At 47.6% G+C, this 20,045-nt stretch overlaps 4 protein-coding genes across 7 annotated transcripts; 2 read left to right on the forward strand and 2 right to left on the reverse strand.

Annotated features, from left to right (window-relative positions):
* Positions 1–178: 178 nt before the first annotated feature.
* necap2 (NECAP endocytosis associated 2) lies at positions 179–4,076 on the reverse strand. Its single transcript, XM_069687842.1, has 9 exons — positions 3,917–4,076; positions 2,912–3,012; positions 2,548–2,655; positions 2,345–2,426; positions 1,915–2,023; positions 1,670–1,814; positions 1,503–1,584; positions 744–1,406; positions 179–620 (listed from the first exon to the last, which is right to left on the reverse strand). Exons 1-8 carry the CDS (start codon positions 4,009–4,011, stop codon positions 1,361–1,363), a joined length of 768 nt encoding a protein of 255 aa, XP_069543943.1. The 5' UTR covers positions 4,012–4,076; the 3' UTR covers positions 179–620; positions 744–1,360.
* A 387-nt stretch (positions 4,077–4,463) lies between these two features.
* On the reverse strand, positions 4,464–7,617 carry LOC138614397 (SUZ RNA-binding domain-containing-like). Its single transcript, XM_069687841.1, has 4 exons — positions 7,208–7,617; positions 6,681–6,730; positions 6,323–6,592; positions 4,464–6,241 (listed from the first exon to the last, which is right to left on the reverse strand). The coding sequence occupies exons 1-4, from the start codon at positions 7,256–7,258 to the stop codon at positions 6,130–6,132; spliced, it is 483 nt and encodes a 160-aa protein (XP_069543942.1). The 5' UTR covers positions 7,259–7,617; the 3' UTR covers positions 4,464–6,129.
* A 1,068-nt stretch (positions 7,618–8,685) lies between these two features.
* Positions 8,686–15,751, forward strand: zc3h11a (zinc finger CCCH-type containing 11A). 4 transcript variants are annotated; one of them, XM_069687835.1, is made up of 17 exons: positions 8,686–8,773; positions 10,120–10,182; positions 10,347–10,489; positions 10,583–10,702; positions 10,963–11,086; positions 11,187–11,369; positions 11,454–11,519; positions 11,604–11,777; positions 12,181–12,258; positions 12,374–12,469; positions 12,620–12,682; positions 12,763–13,263; positions 13,373–13,440; positions 13,520–13,979; positions 14,154–14,326; positions 14,441–14,634; positions 14,754–15,751. In XM_069687835.1, exons 3-17 carry the CDS (start codon positions 10,436–10,438, stop codon positions 14,980–14,982), a joined length of 2,583 nt encoding a protein of 860 aa, XP_069543936.1. In that variant the 5' UTR covers positions 8,686–8,773; positions 10,120–10,182; positions 10,347–10,435; the 3' UTR covers positions 14,983–15,751. The 4 variants fall into 4 exon arrangements, with proteins under 4 accessions (XP_069543936.1, XP_069543935.1, XP_069543934.1 ...); XM_069687834.1 differs by having other exon boundaries at positions 8,693–9,018; XM_069687833.1 differs by having other exon boundaries at positions 8,693–10,182.
* Positions 15,752–16,232: 481 nt separating this feature from the next.
* LOC138614407 (zinc finger protein with KRAB and SCAN domains 1-like) lies at positions 16,233–17,910 on the forward strand. The gene is made up of 2 exons (XM_069687854.1): positions 16,233–16,464; positions 17,063–17,910. The coding sequence occupies exons 1-2, from the start codon at positions 16,278–16,280 to the stop codon at positions 17,845–17,847; spliced, it is 972 nt and encodes a 323-aa protein (XP_069543955.1). The 5' UTR covers positions 16,233–16,277; the 3' UTR covers positions 17,848–17,910.
* Positions 17,911–20,045: the final 2,135 nt, after the last annotated feature.

A 20,045-nucleotide genomic window follows, 5' to 3' on the forward strand; every position in this document is an offset into this window, starting at 1 on the left:
TGTGTGTGTGTGCGTGTGTGCGTGTGTGTGTGTGTGTGCAGGGGGCTTCAGCAGAAATCATGACTTCTAAAATGTTTCACAGTGAAACACTGAAGTCGTCTCCGCTGTCAGAAACACCTGAAATCTTCTGTTCACACCAACAGAACTGACAACAACCAACACATAAACAACACAGCAATGAAATATAGAGTTTTATTTACAAAAGGACAGGTTTATATTTTATACATTTTAGGTTTTCTTCAGAAAGGCACTTAATCAAAAACTCAAAGCAGATCATCAACAGGAGTAAAGAAACTTCAGGATACTTTATAAAATCAGAGACGAACAGAACCGACAGAATAATGAACTTTAACATAAAACTAATCATCAAAAATCAATAAGATGGAAATACAACGAAAACAGGAAAGTAAACTTCCACTATTGTCCCAGATGGAGATGAAGACCTGGAGATGCTGAGATCACTACAGGACACGAGGAGGAGGACGTCCGTCACGTCGGATTCTGAGAGGAGGGACGAGGAGGAGAAGAGGAAGGAGGAAGCTAAAGGAGCGTCTGAGAAGAGGAGGACGACTGGGACCAGGGAGGAGGAGGACGACTGGGATCAGGGAGGAGGAGGACGACTGGGATCAGGGAGGAGGAGGACGACTGGGATCAGGGAGGAAGGGGACGACTGGGACCAGGGAGGAAGGGGACGACTGGGACCAGGGAGGAGGAGGAAGACTGGGACCAGGGAGGAAGGGGACGACTGGGACCAGGGAGGAGGAGGACGACTGGGATCAGGGAGGAGGAGGAAGACTGGGACCAGGGAGGAAGGGGACGACTGGGACCAGGGATGAGGAGGACGACTGGGACCAGGGAGGAGGAGGACGACTGGGACCAGGGATGAGGAGGACGACTGGGACCAGGGAGGAGGAGGACGACTGGGATCAGGGAGGAGGAGGAAGACTGGGACCAGGGAGGAAGGGGACGACTGGGACCAGGGATGAGGAGGACGACTGGGACCAGGGAGGAGGAGGACGACTGGGATCAGGGAGGAGGAGGACTACTGGGATCAGAGAGGAGGAGGAGGAGGACTACTGGGACCAGGGAGGAGGAGGACAATTGGGATCAAGGAGGAGGACGACTGGGACCAGAGAGGAGGAGGACGACTGGGACCAGAGAGGAGGAGGACGACTGGGATCAGAGAGGAGGAGTTGCATTTTAAGGTTGGATCTGGTCAGCGGGCTGAACTTTATACGACCTCCATCAGAGCTGCTCACAGTTCCTCTCTGGAGGTTCTCCTCCTGTCTCCTCCTGTCTCCTCTTGTCTCCTCCTGTCTGGGAATGTAAGAACCTGAGAGAGAGCACGGCTCGGTGGGGCTCAACTAAACTGGACCCAACCAGACTGGACCGCATCTTTACTGGAGCTGTGGAGGAGAGGAGGAGGAGGAGGAGAGAATGAGTGGACGGTGGAGGTGATGATGCAGCAGACAGGTGGAGGTGACGTCCTGTCCAACACTTACTTGGAACCTGCAGATGTGAAATCTCCCCACATGTCAGCAGTGGGTGTGGCGGGAGGGGCGGAGCCGAAGTCAAACAGGGAGGCTGGACGAGGAGGGAAACGATCACCAATCAATACTCTGATCATCAATACTGTCTGAATGATGTCTGGTCTTGTTAAAATGGTCACCGGTGTTAGTGAGCGCAGCTGAGACCGGCTGCTGTCCTCCAGGAGGCGCCAGGACTCCTCCAGCCTTTGCTCCAGGAGGAGGCGGGAGCAAACCCCCACCCAGGGGCCGGGGTTTGGCCCCGCCCCCATCCTTCTTCTTGATGTTCTGTGGGAGACGATGAGGACACTGTAAATGTCGCTGTGGTTCAGTGAGTGTCTTCCGTGTTTCCCGTGTCCCCCGTGTCTCCGACGTGTCCAGTGCTCACCCCGATGCTGATCTTGATGGTCTGACCCTCCTTGAAGCTCAGGTCCAGTTTAGGGGCGGAGCTCTGACAAGCTTCCAGTTTAGCCAGCTCGCCCTCCTGTTTGACCCACCTGGGAGCAAAGAACCATGACTGAAACATCTGTGGAGGGAGTCAGACTGAGGTCCATATTGAATCATCTTCATGTATAGAAAACAAACAAAAACACATGTATTTGACATTTTAACTCTTTAAATCAAGAGGAAATAGTTGAAAAATAAAAACAAGTGGATTTTAAGTTTACACAGCGAAAAAATGTCCCCTCGGGGATGAATAAAGTAACTACCTAACCTAACCTAACTTCACCAAATATGTTAAATAAGCTTCATGGCGTCTGCAGTGACGAGTGTGTGGAGCTCTTTCAAATGAAAACACGATGAAGGTGGTGACGTACTTGAAGTGGTCTTGTAAAGCCACGTTGAAATCAAACGAGTCTCCTCGGTCAGCGAAGCCGAGACCGATGAAGGCGTGACGGCCTTTAAAGAAGCAGAAACATGTGAAGAGTTCTGCATGTTCTGCTTCACATGTGGAAACACTCTGAACATACAACCTGAGGGGGGAGGAGCTACACTCCTGGAAACACCTCTGATCTCTCACCGTTCTTGCCGTCTTCTATCCGAACCACGAAGTACCTGCTGGAGTCTGTGACCGCCTCCACGACGCAGCCGGGATACTGGTCGACCGGAGCCTGAGCGAACAGCTCACCTGGAGGGGGGGGCAGCAGGATAGAGAACTTACAGTGTTGCTGTTCATATTTATTTACATGAGAGAGGCACAGTAATGTGATATAAAAATCTAATATGTATATATGGCGTATGACTGACAGACCAACTCTCTGGAGACGAAACACAATCAGAGGTAGAAATTCAGCAGAAGACGAGCTCACCTGTACGACTCCAACCAAACCTGTGGAGACCACTGAGGACATGTGGACCGGTTACGGCTCTGTGAAACGTCTCACCTGTGTTTCTGTCCTCTAACTTGATGAAGGCCATCTTGCCTTTCGCGGTGATCTTCATCCTGCCGCTCCACGCCGGCTCGTCCAGCTTCCAGTCGGCAGCGCTAGAACAACAGGAAACACATCACAGTGGTTGTTTGGGTTCTGTTGGGTTCTCTCCATCAGAGTTCACACGCAGCTTTCACAGGAGGAAGTGAAATTAAAGGCTTTAAGTGAGACTGAAAGGAGACGTGAGGAAACAGGAGCTCTTTTGTGCAGAAAATTAATGGACACGTGTGAGAACAGCTGATCTGATCTGTTGGCTCATGTTGTTTCACAGCAGGACAGAATTAACATGTAAAACACATTTTATACTTCTATAATACCTCCAACAAATATTTAATATTTCAACTCGTAATGAATGAGACTTCTAATGAAGCTCCAGAAACTCGACTTTTACTGATATTTTTATCCACCATGTTTTTATAAAGCTGCTAATGAGAAATACTCAAATAACAGAAACACCAGTTTAATGTCGGAGAGAGAAACAACTCGAGTTAACTAACGAGTTAACTAACTAGTTAACTGACGCTGTCTGGACTCGATGCAGCTAGCTAGCGTCAACGCTGAGCTCTTGCACCCATTATCGGACAAACATTGAAAGCTTTAGCACGCGTCACGTAAACATCGACGTCATCATGAGCACGCGAGTCACTAATAAAAGTACTTTGTGAACTAAAACCTGGCGACAAGAACAAATCACAGCTGTCCCGTTTCCGCGAGTCCAAACACCTGCTGTTAGCTTTATTAGCGGAGTTATCTTCATCTTTATTATTAGTTGTATGTATTTATTAGTTAGCAACAGCAAATGTCCGCTAATCTAAACACTTTTAAAGTCCCATCATGCAGTGCGGCCAGCGGTCGTCCAACACACTTCAGGTACGCACACACAACTAGGTGTCCGATAATGGATGCATGCAGCCTCGACCAGTCCGTTAGAAACGTTACCGCCGTCTGACACCTTCTTACCGGTATCCACGGTTGGAGGCGCGCGGCGGGATCCGGTAGACGTGAACCTCCGGCTTCACGCAGAGCATCGACTCATAAGTGTTGTCTTCTGCCATTTTGTCAAGTTTCAGTAACTAAAAAACAACTTCCGACTTTCAGTGGACAACACGGCTGCTCGCCGCGGCTGAACGGGATGAGCCGCGGAGCGTCCGAACAGCGCCGCCACCGGTCAGGAGGTCTGAGAACCTGCAAGCACTCTCACACCTGGACATCATAATAGAGTCATAAATAATGTACACAGACTGGATGAAGAGGCGGTTATTATGTAGATTAATGCTTAAATGGTGAATTAAAATGTTTTTTTTCAATAGGAACAATGAAACTTTTTTCCACACTGACAAGTTTCCAACAACATCTTCTCAAATGTTTAATGATTAAATCCAGCCTGAACATTTAAAAGCTGTGGGTGGCATCAAGATAAAAACCTACTTCATCACGAGACAATCCAGAACTTTGATTTATAGATTATTTTTCATTGCATTTCACAAAATAAAAAAAACAAAACATGAACCGAGCTGCATCTTTTTGAAGTGTCTTTATTAAAGGGTATTCAAATATCATTTGATTTTTTCCAAGTTTCAAAACAAAGACATCAAATGAGCGTTGAACGGGACAGGTGGCCGTGACTGACTGCAACAAAGCATCATGGGTAGTTCACACGGGGACCGGATGGGTTTCATCCATTTAAACGGATCACAAATCCTTTTTGTCTCAATAACTGAACCAGTTTTTAGGAGCAGGTGTCGTTGATGTTGGAAGTCCAGAACACAAACAGGAACCTCCGAGATGAACCCACGTTTCTGTTTCTGAAGCAGCTGCTGAGTCTGAAACAGGAAGTTTAAATGCAGCACTTTTCACCATGTTGATAAGTTTGCTGCCGTTTCCTGTTAGTCCTGGTTTCACTTCATCACACCGCTGTGAACGTGTCCAACCACATTTATATTGTTTTTATACAGAACACTTCAGCGGGAAAGTAAAAGGCCTATTTTCTTGCAGAGTGCAGCTCAGAACTGTCAATCAGCACTACAGATGCACCAGCAGCCTCCAGGGGAAATATGTCGGGAACCATTTAAGGCATAAATGTGTCCGTGGGTTCATTTATTGAACTGGTCAGCATTTCATTAAATTATTGATTTTGTGGTTTTTAGACTACTATTTTCAATCGGTGGCAAACAAGCCGACGATTCTGTTTTTTGTCATATTTTGAAGTTCAATCATGAATGTCCGAATATTTAATAATATGAAGCTTTAGACGACCTCCTCTTCCTCCTCCTCCTGAAGTAATTATTTCGGGATAATGTGTAAATTGTTTCAGTTGGTCCGTGAACACATCGCCGGCTGTAAAAGAAGCTCCATCTGATCAGGAACAGGAAGTTCAACACCTTTAACTCATCAAATCTGAGGACGTGAAGCAGCGACACACCGCTGACGTCCTCACTTCAACATGTCAGAACTAGAAACACACGAAGCGGCAATGTTTAGAACATGTTTGGAACCAAACGGCACAGGGAAGTAAAAATAAAATAAAATCAGGGAGCTCAAGTTATTGCTTCAAGAAGCTTCGATTTAGTGACTGAGTCCTTCGGGTCTCATCGGCCACAGGCTGCGTGTGCAGCGGTCCAACCAGGGGACTCTGGTCTGGGACAGTTCTGGTCTGGACCACCGCTGCAGAACTAAAACACATCGTTGGGCACCGAGAACTTTTACTTGAAGGTCCAATCAGTGTGTCTTTTTATCAGCTCGCAGAACTCAGAGGACTGTCCAGCACGGACGTCTCCACCGGACCCAAAACACTTAGGACACCCGGTGGACACCCGGCCGTGTCCTACAGATTGAGGAGCTCTCCTTCTTCTACCTGAACTGACAGACACCTGATGTCCTCAGACTTCCAATCATAGGCCACCTCATGGTACGTCACAGTATTGCAGTGTGTAGGGATGTTGGCGGTGTGGGACAGAAAGGGTTCGGGCGGGTCTCTGCCAGCACCTCGTTCCTCACAGGAAAAGACGAGGCCAGAGGTGGAGACCACAGCGGTGAGCAGAGAGGGTGGAGGAGCTCTACGTCCGTGCTACATCTTCAGAAGTCAACTGCCGTCCCACCACTCTGCTCTTCATACTGTCCCCCTTCATGTCCCCTCAGGACAGCAGCGGTTTCCCTGCAGCAGCAGTTCCTGTTTATCTGCACAATCGGAAGCCTGACGTGCCGTCGGGCCCGGTGGGCTGCCGGACCACCTGGTTGTTTGGACGATCAGCTTCTAGCGGCGGCTGCACGCTCAGACGGGTCGTCCTGGTGACACGAGGAGAGAAGAGATCAGATGGTTTTCTTCACCTGGGAGTGTTTGTTGTCTCTGCTGATGTGATGTCTCACCTGTCCTGTCCCGGACTGTCCTGAGGGGTTTCCTCTGAAGAAGCACTTCCCAGAATCCTCCGGCGGGCTTCGGCATACTCTGCCTCCCTCTGGGCCAAAGACTTCATCTGCTGGGAGGGACGAGACGAGGACGCGGCGTTTCCGGTGATTCCGTTGTTAGAAGGACGCTTTAAAATGCGGATCTGTGGGGGGGGCGCTGCAGGCAGAGACTCGTCCTGGATGACGATTGCGGTCCGCACAGGTGAACCACCTGACTTCACACTGGACTTCCTGCAGAGGTGAGAAATGATGAATAGTGTGAATTTATTAGGAAAAACTTACATTGTATATTTCTGGGAGACTATTTACAGTCACTTACTTTGCTTCCTGGTTTATTTTCAGCTTTGCTTCAAGTCGCCTCTCGATCTCCTGATTAAACGCAGACAGACAATAATTTATTCTAATGCTGGGGAATAAATTCAGATCTGTACAGCTTCACATTATAGCACTTTAACATCCGCAATAATTGTCATTTTATTGATAAAGACGTTTGTTTACAGCCACTAGTGAGAATATGAAGTTAAATGAATTACAGAGGTGGATTTCCATTTTCTTACATTTGTGGCACATCAACATGAAATGTGCCCTGAGACCCTGAACGCACCTCAGCAGCTAAACAACGACGGTATTACAGGATAAACTCCTCTACGGAGACATGTTGTTTCTTATGGATGTTACTGGAGCTGTTGATGAAACGAAGGGACGTGAAGGCAACACGGTGCGGGACACCGGGGCCCGGAGGACCGTGACAACACAGGCCGAAATAAAACACGACATGTCGGTGTATTTGTGCACCGGGAGGCTCCAGCGTGTCCCGGATCCTCTCCGGTTTGAACGGTGTCTCACCCCGCTGTCCGCCGCCTCCTCCCAGCTCTCGGCCACCTCTTCATCCTCCATGTTGAACCGGACTCTTCTGGCTGCCTCTTCCTCCTAACGACGTCCCATCCACGCAGCGGGGTGGACGGCCGGTGGAGGGGCCCCGCAGGCAGCTCAGTCTCGCGGGCTGTTGGTGACCAGATGGAGGCTGGGCCGCGTGTTAGCCTGTTAGCTTCCTGCTAGTCCGAGGCCAATCCCCTCCGGCCCGTTAAATCGACCGTCAGGTCCGCCTCGGTGAACCGACCCGGTGGCTGCTGCTGCTGCTCACACGGAAACACAACAACCGGACACGACACTTTTAGACCATCAACAGCGGTGTCGGTTTTTACTTCTACTTCTAAGCGACACCTCTCAAGTTTAACGAGACAAGTGAAGAAGGGAAATGACGTCACCACGTTAGCTTGGCCCAGGTAGCGTCAGTAAGAACCGCACGTGAACTCCCGCGTAATTTATTTCATCCCGCGAGTCCAACCTTCATGTGGAAAGAAAATGAAGCTTCAGATCAATGTGCTGCAGAAGAAGTACATCATCACCCCCTGAGAGGTCGTGAAGTATTCAAATGGGCAAATAAAGTACTTTAACATTTTACTTAATTACAGTACTTGAACTTATGTACGTGGATACATTCCAACACAGTATAAATACTTATAAAATAAAGTAGCACATTAATCCACCGAGTTTGAACATTGTGGATCCTGTTGGTTGACATCACCGGAAACGTACATTATAAGTCCATTATATATATATATACAGTATTATATATATATATTTATATTACATTATAAGCTCATTATATATATTATATATATATTACATTATAAGCCCATTATATATATTATACATATATTTATATTACATTATAAGCTCATTATATATATTATATATATACTTATATTATAAGCCCATTATATATATACTTGTATTACATTATAAGCCCATTATATATATTACATATATACTTGTATTACATTATAAGCCCATTATATATATTATATATATACTTGTATTACATTATAAGCCCATTATATATATACTTGTATTACATTATAAGCTCATTATATATATTATATATATATTACATTATAAGCCCATTATATATATTATATATATACTTGTATTACATTATAAGCCCATTATATATATTATATATATACTTGTATTACATTATAAGCCCATATATATATATATATATATATACTTGTATTACATTATAAGCCCATATATATATATATATATATATATATATATATATATATATATATATATATATATATAAAATATATAATATATATATACTTATATTACAATATAAGCCCCTTTAAGTGGAGAGTAGTAATCAAGTTGGTCAGAACGGGTTTCAAACAGAGTAGTGGAATCTACGACGTTTTTGATCGCACGTGAACGCATCACCGCGGCGGCCCCTCCCTCTTATCTTCACCCGCCTGCCGCCATTTTGTTTCGGTGTGAGCGGCGGTGATCTGCGGACGGAGACTTCACTGTTTACAACTGTTAAAACTCTTTTTAAATCTGAAACCGGTAATTAACACCGCATACATTGTGTACATGATATCTGTGACTGTTCTATTGTAGTGTTACAGAATAAAACGGAATACCGCGGTAATCACTCGGTAAACCGTGTTAACGTTTAGCCGCCGATAAGGTCGAGCGTTAGCTAGGCCGCTATGTAGCGTATGAGCTAAAGCAACCTGAACTACATCAAGTGTTCCGGTTCTCCAGAACAACTGAGCCGGCCCGGTTCATCCACTCAGCACGTATAAAAGGTGTTTATTTGTTTGTACGTTGCTCTTCAGGCTCCTGTTTCATCATTCAGTAAGTATGTGATGTTCGGAGGAACACGGAGCGACGACCTGCATCAAAGACGGTGATTGTTGACTTCATAAAGAACCAGTTTTATCCACTTACTTTCAGACTAAAGGTTGTTTCGTGAATCGGAGTGTATTTAACTGCTCGTTAAGATGAAAGTTGTTGATCAGAGCAGAGGGCCGGGGAGAGGGTCAGAGAGGGCCGGGGAGAGGGCCTCCGGGCCGGGGAGAGGGTCAGAGAGGGCCGGGGAGAGGGTCAGAGAGGACCTGCACCTTTAGGTCCTTTCTTCTTGGTTCTGGATTTGACACCTGAATCTGTAAATATGGGTTGATCATATTTGGTGTTGGTGGCTGTTCACTCATCTGGATCCTGATGTGATCAGATCGCAGGTTGTCTGCAGTCGATACTGAAACATGTTGGTGTTTTCTTCTGTCCCTGTGTGGAGATGTGTCTGCTGTATTTGTGCTGTCTGTCTCTTAATAACCTCTTTTCAGTTCCCCGGGAAGTGTTTGTAGGTTAAATCCATCCTCTGGGGATCCCTGGATGTGGATAGCTTGTCCCCATGAGAGAATACATTGGCAGAAGATTTTTTTTTTCTCTTCAGCTTTGATAATCAACAGCTGAGAAATCCCTTCAAGCTTTGAATCGCTCGCCTGTTTTTTACCCCATTGCCAACACCCAAATGTCACCGAGCCCGAGAAGAAGCAGAGGATTATTTTTCTACCCAACATCCCACCTCTCCACTTTTTGCCACATCAATTAAAGCATTTTTTTTTTTTTGTACTTTTTTTTTGGTACTTTTTTTTTTTGGTACTTTTTTCCTGGTCTGGCTGTTTATGTCCCCCTATTTATTTACTTGATTAGTCACTACAAAAAATAAATAATAAAAAAAAAAAAAAATCTCCAAAGGACTCTATTGCACCCACCATCAGTAATAGCAGTCTGGCGGAGGTAAAGATGTCTCAGAGTCTCAGAAAAGGGATGTCGTAGGAAGACAAGTGCCTCTGGGCGACCCACCCCACTTTCCCTCTTATCTCATGGATCAAGTGTTCCTTCAGGACTCCATCCCACCACGGAGACACGCTTCCAGCAGTGCACTCAGGAGGGAGACCACTTCTCAGGTAAAGGTGTAACCGAGGCACAATCAACCCGGCTTGTTGTTAAAGCTCTATTTAATTCTTATATTGGAGCTTTTAATCCCTGACATCGGTATTAGAAATGCTCCCAACAGTCTGGTGTCTATCAATCTCTAAAACAAGCTGTTTCCTTCCTGATGTGCTGTCAGGGAGAGTCCTGTTGGCCCTGAAGAGAACCAGCTGCTGGGTTTAAAGGTCGTAACATCATCCACCAGCGCCACTTAAGACCAGCACTACTATGACCAACCATGGAGATGACTGCTACTTCTTCTACTATTCCACCTGCACTAAAGTAAGCAAACCTCCTGTCTACACAAACCGTGTATCATCTGGAAAGAGACTGATGTCTGTGAGCTTCCTGTTCACCGTCTGATTGGCTGCGCAGGGAGACGGCTGCCCGTTCAGACACTGTGAGGCCGCGATGGGCAACGAGACCGTCTGCAGCCTCTGGCAGGAAGGACGCTGCTTCCGCACCGTCTGCAAGTTTCGCCACATGGAGATCACAGTAAGCAGAATTTACCCGTTCATGTTAAACTCTCCTTCTGGCTTTGCCCACTCGAGGCTGTATGTGTCTTGAATGGCCATGAATGAAGGGTAGAGAAGTGTCTCCTGTAAACCCGATCAGGAGCTCCCCTCCTGCCCCGGACCTGTCGGGAGCAACATTTTAGTCGATTTCTAAACTCTGCATGGCCTCTAATCGGCAGTGATCATTGCACCTCCTCCACACAAGATATTACATGTTCTTAATGTCCTTCATCAAAACAGAAGAACAGGAAGGAGATCCCTTGTTACTGGGAGAACCAGCTGGCCGGCTGCCAGAAGCCACACTGTGCCTTCTTCCACGATAAGCCCCGCTTCATCCAAGGCGTCTTCGTCCCTCCCGATAAAAGTGAGTGACTCCGTTCAAACCAGCACACAAGAATGAACATGTGGAGATTATTTTATAACCCGCTGTGGAAGACTGCTGATAACGGCTGTGATCCTCTCAGGTGTCAATAAGAATGAGGAGCAGCAGCATGAGGAACCAGCCCCCCCCCCACCTGCACCACTCCCCACCACCGCTAACCCTCAGCTCAGAGGAGTCATCAAGACAGAAACTCAGGAGCCAGTACCGAGCCCCACCCACCCACCTGTGGTGATTAACCCAGCTGATGATGACGAGGATGAAGATGGTGAGCTGAGTTCCATCTCTAAGTTGTCTTGTAGAGACAGGATGCTCGCTGCGGTCTTCACCACTTGTGTCTTCATGTTTCCAGACCAGTTCTCAGAGGAGGGAGAGGACGGGAAGGGCGGCCCGTCTCCCAGGAAACTCGCCAAGTCAGGTGAGACCGTGTGCCATAGTTTGTGGCTGAAGCTCCGATTCTCCCTGTGTGACATTCATCAGGTGATGTTGTGTCGTTTCACAGGTGATTCGCTGAACTTCGGCGTGAGCACGTTGGAGGAGATCCGTCTGCGGAGGGCGCTGAAGGCCAGCATGAAGAGATCTGGTTACCCCATCCAGAGCGCTGAACCCTCGGCCAACGGAGAGAAAGAAAACATCCAGGCGTTCTTCCGACCAGCTGTCCTGGAGTCCAGAGATGGTAAAAAATAGGGACTAATGTCACAGTTTATCCTTCAGTTGGATGATGTTCTGGTTGCATGAACACTGCGTGTTTGACTGGTCTGAATAAATGTCGGTGCCTCTTATTAAGAAAACAATCAGAAACTGTTGCGGTGACTTGGAGAGTCAGAGAGACGGATGTGGATGTCATGAGCTAAATTAGAGCCAATGATTCAACCTGCTGCTGCTGGTTTTAAAGCAGCAGCTCACTCTGCTCGTTCTCCTGTCTGATGAAGTCTGCTTGAAAACTAAGAAGACGTATTGATTAGAAACAGAAGAAAACATCACATGAATGCATCTCATCGTAACCACTTCCTTCGTCCTAACAAGAAGTTTAATCTTTCTGATCCACTGAACCACCACATTGTTGTTTTTGAACCAAGGTTCACTTCTCTTTGAAGAAACTGAGAGACCAAGAGGCAGCGTGGCTGAACGGCTCGGCAGGAAGATCCCCGGCTCTGGTAAACTTACACTGTTGTTGCAGATCTCTTAATACCACAACTAAGAATAAAAATAATAATGATAATAATAATAATAATATAGAGAACAGAAGCTCATGACCTGTCCATGCTGTAGAGCTGAGTGGAGATGCTGTCCCTCTGAGGAGGAGTCTGGCCCAGCGTCTGGGCAGAGTGGTGGATGTAGAACAACCATCAGCACCTCCTCAGAAAGGTGAGAACAGTCTTCACTGAGCACCAACACACACTCACGCTGATGACACGAGTTGTGTGTAAACCTGAGAAGAGCTGGTGAGAAATGAAATGTGTAGATAAACAGGATGTATTGAGGAAATCTAAAGTGCAGTCTGGTCTGCTTCACCAGCTTTGAAACCCGTAAAGGAGCGACTTGGATTACATTCTGGTCCCGCTGCAGCCGCTCAGCCAGGTAAGACATCTACACACAGTGAACCTGACTTTCAGACCGCCATGACCTCCATGGAAACATGATTCATTGTTGTGTTGCAGCTGAGAGCAGCGCAGCGTCAAAGAAAGTTCCCGAGCAGATTCGCATCAAAACTCTGGAGGAGATCAAGCAGGAGAAGGCAGTGAAGTCTCAGCCTCAGAGCCACAAAGATGCCCCACAAACCCCCAAAACCAACAGCTCCAAAGCCTCCAAGGGCAGCAAGAGAGCCATCGGTGTGAAAGACGCTTCCATCGGCCACGTCAAGACATTTTCTGAGATCCTACGTGCCAAGAAGAAGAGGCAAGAGGAGGAGGAGGACCCCAGCCTGATGAAGGCCAAGCACACAGTGGAGAAAGTTCCAGACAAGATCCAGGGGGAGGCGGACGCAGACGGGCCCGGGCCTGAGGCCACCGAGATGGAGGAGGTTAGAGTGAAGACCCTGGAGGAGATCCGCCGGGAGAAGACAGTGAGGGTTCAAGCTGGAAACAAGAAGAGCTCTGGTCCAGAGGAGAACGGAGCCAAGAAGCCTCGTCTGCTGCACGTCATCAAGCCGACTCCGCAACGTAAGACAGAGCTGTTCCAGAGCCTTGTTGGAAATATCTTTCACAACCAATAACTGTGGAGTTTTTAACATGTTTTTGAACCTCTAAATGAATCTCATGTTGAACTCAGCAGGTAGTGTGACGACAGAGAAGAGTGCTGAGGGGACGGAGACGCCCCTGAAGGCTGCTGGACCTGAGGTATGTTCAGTGAGATGCTGCAGGACTGCCTCTGGGTGCTTGTTGTTCTGCATGTGATGATCATTTTCTGTCTTTCCAGACAAGTAACAGCGTCAAGGTGAAGAGCTTTGAGGAGATCATGCGGGAGAAACGCCTTCGGAAGCAGGAAATGGAGGAGAAGGACAGAAGTTCCTCTGAAGCAGACCCTGCTGCTGACAGCCTGAAGAGGAAGCTTCCTGCTAAAGTCAGCTTCACATCACCAGGCTCCTCCTCCCCTTCCTCACCTTCCTCTACAGGCCCCGCCCCTGACTCCACCCTCTCCACCCAAAGAGTGCCTGTTCGTAAACTGATTCCTCGCAGGTCCAAAGCTGCTGCTGATCCAGCTGTGAAGCCGACCGAGTCCCAGAGCAGCTCCAGGGAGGTCCCGGACAGAAACACAAGGATCTCCGCTGCACTCTCAGCAGCCAAGCAGGCCAGAGCAGCTCCACAGAGCCCTGCAGCCGAGGCCCCGCCCACCGGGTGTCAGAAGAAATCCCCAGAACACGCTGCAGACACCAAAGGTACACCTGAGACTCTTGAGAGGACAGGTGTCCCTCAGATCCATGTGTGCATCCACCTAAGCTGTGAAACTTCAAACCACAACAGAGCATGTGTGGAACGACTCCTCAACATGGAGGATGAAGGAGTCGTCGTTCTTTTCATTCTATTCCTTTAAAACTGGTCTTTGTTTTCAGTGAGGCCCAAACTGAACGTGAAGCCTTCAGTAATGAAACCCGCCGTGCAGGTGAAGCCCAGCCAGAAGAGGAGGGCAGCGGGCCGATCTGCTGTAGCTGCTGTCAAACCTCTGAACAGCGCCCCCGCAGTGCAGGAGGAGCCACTGCAGGAGACAACATGCACCGACAGACAGGTGAGCAGGACATCAGTATTGCTGCTCATCAGTATTTACCTTGTTGTGCTCGTGCGTACTGCTGTTAGTAGCATGTTGCTGTGGTGTTCTGATCTGATGTTCCTCCCCTGACAGCTGCTCCCGGACGCCCAGCTGAGTTCTGCTGTGCCCCGTAGTCCCTCCACCCTGCTGGACTCTGGCTCCAGCTGCAGCCCCCCAAGGGAGGACCTTCAGACGGTCCCCGTCTTTAAACAGGGTCCAGGCCACGACACCAAGCTGCCCGTCAGTGCTGCTGCTGCTTCCAGAGAGGCCAGTACAGTCCCCCAAAGGTGCCGGTCCACAGATAAACGGATAACATCTCAGACATCAGACTAGCAGCAGCTGATGGTAGTCGGAGTGAGGACTGGTGTCTCTCACTCGGAGGTTAATACACCTGTCTGTCTTTCAGTCCCGTCCTGAAGACTCCCACTCAGTCCAAACCCCGGAGGCCCAGTGTGGCAGCGTCCCGCGCCACCTCCAGCTCCACCTCCACCTCTGCTGACGCCTCCTCCTCCGTCGTGGACGACTTCGAGGATCTGATCAACGAGTTCACCGACGACCACCTGGAGGACGACGTGGACCCCGGCATCGGAGAGGACGACCTGCTGCAGGAACTGTCGGAAATGATTGACAGCTAAGGGTTCTGCCTCTCATCCCCCTTCCCCCACTGTATCTACCATGGAGCGTCTTGGAGACACTTTGATCTTAAAATTCAACTTATTTAAATTGTTTTTGTCCTTTAGACATCCTCTCTCATTTCGTGTCCTCTTTCATCTCCACGTCATCGTCTTTGATTCTCTCCATCATGTCCTCGTGTGATCAAGTTTTCAGGCCCAGAAAAGAAAAAGATGACGTCAGGAGATGATGTCAGGAACGTCCTGTTAGTCAGGAATGATATGAATGTTTTGGAGAGAAGCTGTATGTGTATACTGTGTATGCAAAGACAGAAATAATGAACACTGCTGCAGTCACCTGTCCTCACCTGTGGCTTTGTTTTGGACTCCCAGATTATGACCATCAGATGTTAACAAAGCAGCAGTCAGAACCTGCGACGGACCCAGAGTCCAGTTCTGTTCTGATGGTTTCACCCATCAGGTGTTTGTGCTCTACTGATTTCCACCTGATTCTGTCCTTTAGTTGTTTTTATAATGTTGGATTGGAATGTGTATTTTTTGGACCCAGGTCTTTTATTCGTTTTCCTTTCAGTAGTCTTCTGGTCTTTATTAACGAACACCTCAGGGACTGTTTCTATGTTCTTTATAAAAACACCTTCAGTTCAGCTGCGCTGCCCTCAGCTGTTTTTCTCTTGTATCAGTGAGGTGAAAGATCAACCTGGTTCTGGTTCTGTTCGCTCTGTCCTGATCCTTCTGTACAAATGACTGTAAATAAAAATGCTTTTAACGACCAGCTGGATGAATCACTGATGATTTAAATACTTTATACCTGGTTTCACCTCTGAAGATGGATTAAGAATTAGTTTCTAATAAACATCACACTTTATTTTGATTTCCTATCAAATAAATTAAATTTAAAAAAAAATGATAGAAATGCAATGGTCAAAATATTCTGTATAAGTCACTGCAATTCAACTGCAGCCTTTAATAACAGAAGGGAGAGACAAAAATGAGATAAAACAAAATATTGCTTCTTCTACAAAGATGATTCTAAAACGGCCTCCAGAAAGAAAAACAGAAATAATCGTGTTCTCATGATATTTCCAGGAAACGAGACGACAATGCATTAAAATGTTCAAACCTCATAAATCGCGCTTGAGCATCCAGCTGTGTGCTGTAGGACCTCCCGTCCAGCAGGTGGCGCCACCAGCAGACTCTAGAGGAACACTGACCGCACGCATGAGCCGGTACGCTTCTACTTCCGGTGTAGCGGATGTAAACAGAGGGACGTTCCGCCTCCGGAGACAGCGGGAGAAAACATGACCAAGCTGGAGCTGCTCAACGTGTTTCTGAACGACCGGCTGACGGCGGCCGCTGAGGAGATTTTTCGCGCCGTTAAGGACACGGTGGAGGAGTACCAGAGCGAGATCCTGCGCGCCAAAGAGGAGAACGAGCGGCTGAAGCGGCTCCTGAACGTCGCCGTCCAGCGGCTCCTGCAGCACCCAGGTGAGCAGCGGGCTGTCTGCAGGTGGACGGACAGTCTCTCACGGACCGAACCGAGTGCTGTAGCTCGGTGCCGGTGGTCAACACGAACCGGGTTCAACCATCCGGTGGTATTCTCGTGCGCGAGGCTGCTGTCTCTGCTGCATGTTTGCGACACGTTCTTGTTGTCAGTAGCAACGTCAGTCTCTCAAGTCGTCATGACTGTGATGTCATCTGTCGTCGTTACTCTGATGATGTCATCTGTTACTCTGATGATGTCATCAGTGGTCGTTACTCTGATGTCATTTGACAATGACAGCACCAAAGCTCCGCCCACATTAACCTGTGATCCAAAGCTCCGCCCACATTAACCTGTGATCCAAAGCTCCGCCCATTTTAACCTGCCTTCCATCGGACACACGGAGGAACAGCTGTTGTTTCCTCTCCGTCTCGTCATCTCTTGTGATCAGATTTTTTTATGACTGACGAGATCAAATTATTAATTTTGAGGCAGATTATTAATCAAACGTGTTTTGCAGAGTTTGTAACTCCAGAGTTTGTGGAGGCATCACTGGAAAACATCTGTTCACCCAGCATGACTGAGATGTTTGTGCCCTTTCAGAGCCTCTGTCCATTGTGCCGCCGCTGGTGGAGGAGGAGGTGGAGGAGGAGGAGGCGCAGGCGCTCTGTGAGGCGGCGTGGAGGAGCGGCGTGGAGCTGCTGCCTCATGTTAAAGAAGAACCAAAAGTCAGAAACATTCAGAGCGACGGCTCACAGGAAGCGAGAGACTCGGAGGAGGGAAGCTGCAGTCGTGTGGAGCAGCTGACGGCGTCGCCGCCTCCTCCAACTCCTCCAACTCCTCCGCAGATCAAGACGGAGCGCGGTGAGGACGGCGGCCGGATGCGGCAGCCCTCCATCGGCTTCCCGTCGGCTCATTCAAACCGCAGAGCGGCTCAGAGCGACTCCGGTTCGACCGCCGCAAAGAGTCACAGGACTCCGAAAGCCGAGCCGCCGGCGAACGGACCTCTTCGCTCCAACGGGAGACAAAACACGCTGCCGATGAAGAACACGAGGTCCCTGAAGCCGCCGCCGCGCTCCGCCCACCCGAGCCAGAGCATCCGCTGGCACAGCTGCAAGGAGTGCGGCAAAGGCTTCAGCTTCGCCTGCCAGCTGGAGGTCCACATGCGCTGGCACACCAAGGAGAAGCCGTACAGCTGCACCGTGTGCCGCAAGAGCTTCACCACCGTCAGCATGCTGAAGAGGCACCACCGCATCCACACCGGGGAGAAACCCTTCCGCTGCCACGTCTGCGGGAAATGCTTCAACCAGTCGGCGCACCTGAACACCCACTTCAGGCTCCACACCAGAGAGCGAGCCGGCTGGAGCCGAGCGCCGCACTGCAAGTGACCTCCGACCTCCTCGCTGTACCTGCTGTTTGATCTTTTCTCAGTGATGTGCAATAAAGGTGTTACGTGCAGACTGTGGTGGTGAATGACAGGTAGAAGAGAGGCAGGTCACGTGACCAGAGCCGCGATGAGGTCAGCAGACACGCCGGAAATGTCCACCGAAGCTGACGGCCATCTTAACTGCGCCAGTTAAAGAACGTCCAAACGTCTACGGTGACTTTAGTTGAAGCGGTGAAATCGAACTGGTTGAGTTGCTGAACTTTACAGTTTTCATATTAATTTGAACAGAAAAAATAATAGATATGAATTAAGTCACCGTGCAGAATTAGGAAGTTTTAAACTTAGACACAAAGATATGAACGTTTTCTTTTTTTGGAGGTAATCTTTGCACTAATAATCATAATCAGGATGAAGTTTACAAGCAGGTCAGATGAAACAGCTGAGAGAGAATGATGATTGAAGTTCACCTCAAAACATGTTTACAATCAGGAAAACAAACAAAAACAAAAGTTTGCAAAGAAAACATTTTTCTGTATCTGTAACCAACCAACCGACTTCCACCTGAGGCCTTTTCACTCCAGGGAGCTCCTCCCACCATCGATTGTATACGTCACATGACCATGACGTCATCTCGCTATGATCCTACTAAACAGCTGATTGGACTGCGCTCAGGTTTGAACGGGAAACCGCGGGAACAGTCACACAGGTAAGCACACCTGCAAGGGATGACCTCCCCAGAGGGAACTAGTAGAAAGAACTACCTAGTTGTACCACTAGTTAAGACTTCAAAATACAAATACAAAAGAAAAGAACAAGAAACAAACAATACAGGCTCTTGAAATGCTACCGAGGTAAATATTTATATACAGTATGGTGATGCTGCTGCAGTTTGCAGTTTCAAACTTCACGAACACACTTCTATACGTTTTATTTAGAAAGAGCTGACCGGAAGTTCACAGCTGTGGCCACAAGAGGGCAGTGAAGAACCAGCTCTGCATTAACCATCAATTACATCAACTTTAGCTCCGTATTTACCAAATTAATCACTATTTTTTTTCCCGTTTAAACTTTACTGATATAATTCACAAAGTCTACCGAGCTCATAGAACCCAGAAAGCACGATTACAGCTTTGTTTTAAATCAGCAGTGCGATTCTTCGAGTGCGCTTACAATTGTTAGCTAAAGCTAACTTCCGCTACAGAAAGACCAGTTTTTCCATTTAAACTGCGGTCGCCGAACAGTTCTAAAACCCACGTTTACTCCTTGTGTCCAAGGTTAACTCCCGAACCGAACCCTGGACACACACGGTGCTCCCGCGAACACGGAAATGGCTTTGAAGCAGTTTGTTAACAAGGAACGTCTGAACGTTTTATTTAGAAGGAGCTAACAGGAAGTGCAGCTGGTACGTCACAGGAAGTGCAGCTGACACGTCACAGGAAGTGTAGGTTGGTTTTAGATGGGTTGGTTTTAGATGAGTTGGTTTTAGATGGGTTGGTTTTAGATGGGTTAGTTTAAGATGAGTTGGTTTTAGATGGGTTGGTTTTAGATGAGTTGGTTTTAGATGAGTTGGTTTTAGATGGGTTGGTTTTAGATGGGTTAGTTTTAGATGGGTTAGTTTAAGATGAGTTGGTTTTAGATGGGTTGGTTTTAGATGGGTTGGTTTTAGATGGGTTAGTTTTAGATGAGTTGGTTTTAGATGAGTTGGTTTTAGATGAGTTGGTTTTAGATGGGTTGGTTTTAGATGGGTTGGTTTTAGATGAGTTGGTTTTAGATGGGTTGGTTTTAGATGAGTTGGTTTTAGATGAGTTGGTTTTAGATGGTTTTAGATGAGTTGGTTTTAGATGAGTTGGTTTTAGATGGGTTGGTTTTAGATGAGTTGGTTTTAGATGAGTTGGTTTTAGATGAGTTGGTTTTAGATGATGGTTGGTTTTAGATGGGTTGGTTTTAGATGAGTTGGTTTTAGATGAGTTGGTTTTAGATGAGTTGGTTTTAGATGGGTTGGTTTTAGATGAGTTGGTTTTAGATGAGTTGGTTTTAGATGAGTTGGTTTTAGATGAGTTGGTTTTAGATGAGTTGGTTTTAGATGAGTTGGTTTTAGATGAGTTGGTTTTAGATGAGTTGGTTTTAGATGAGTTGGTTTTAGATGAGTTGGTTTTAGATGAGTTGGTTTTAGATGGGTTGGTTTTAGATGAGTTGGTT

This window comes from Brachyistius frenatus, unplaced genomic scaffold (genome assembly GCF_029030835.1).
Source record: "Brachyistius frenatus isolate BFR_SWC_R1_liver_20210118 unplaced genomic scaffold, ASM2903083v1 Contig_495, whole genome shotgun sequence".
Taxonomy (NCBI): Eukaryota; Metazoa; Chordata; class Actinopteri; family Embiotocidae; genus Brachyistius; species Brachyistius frenatus.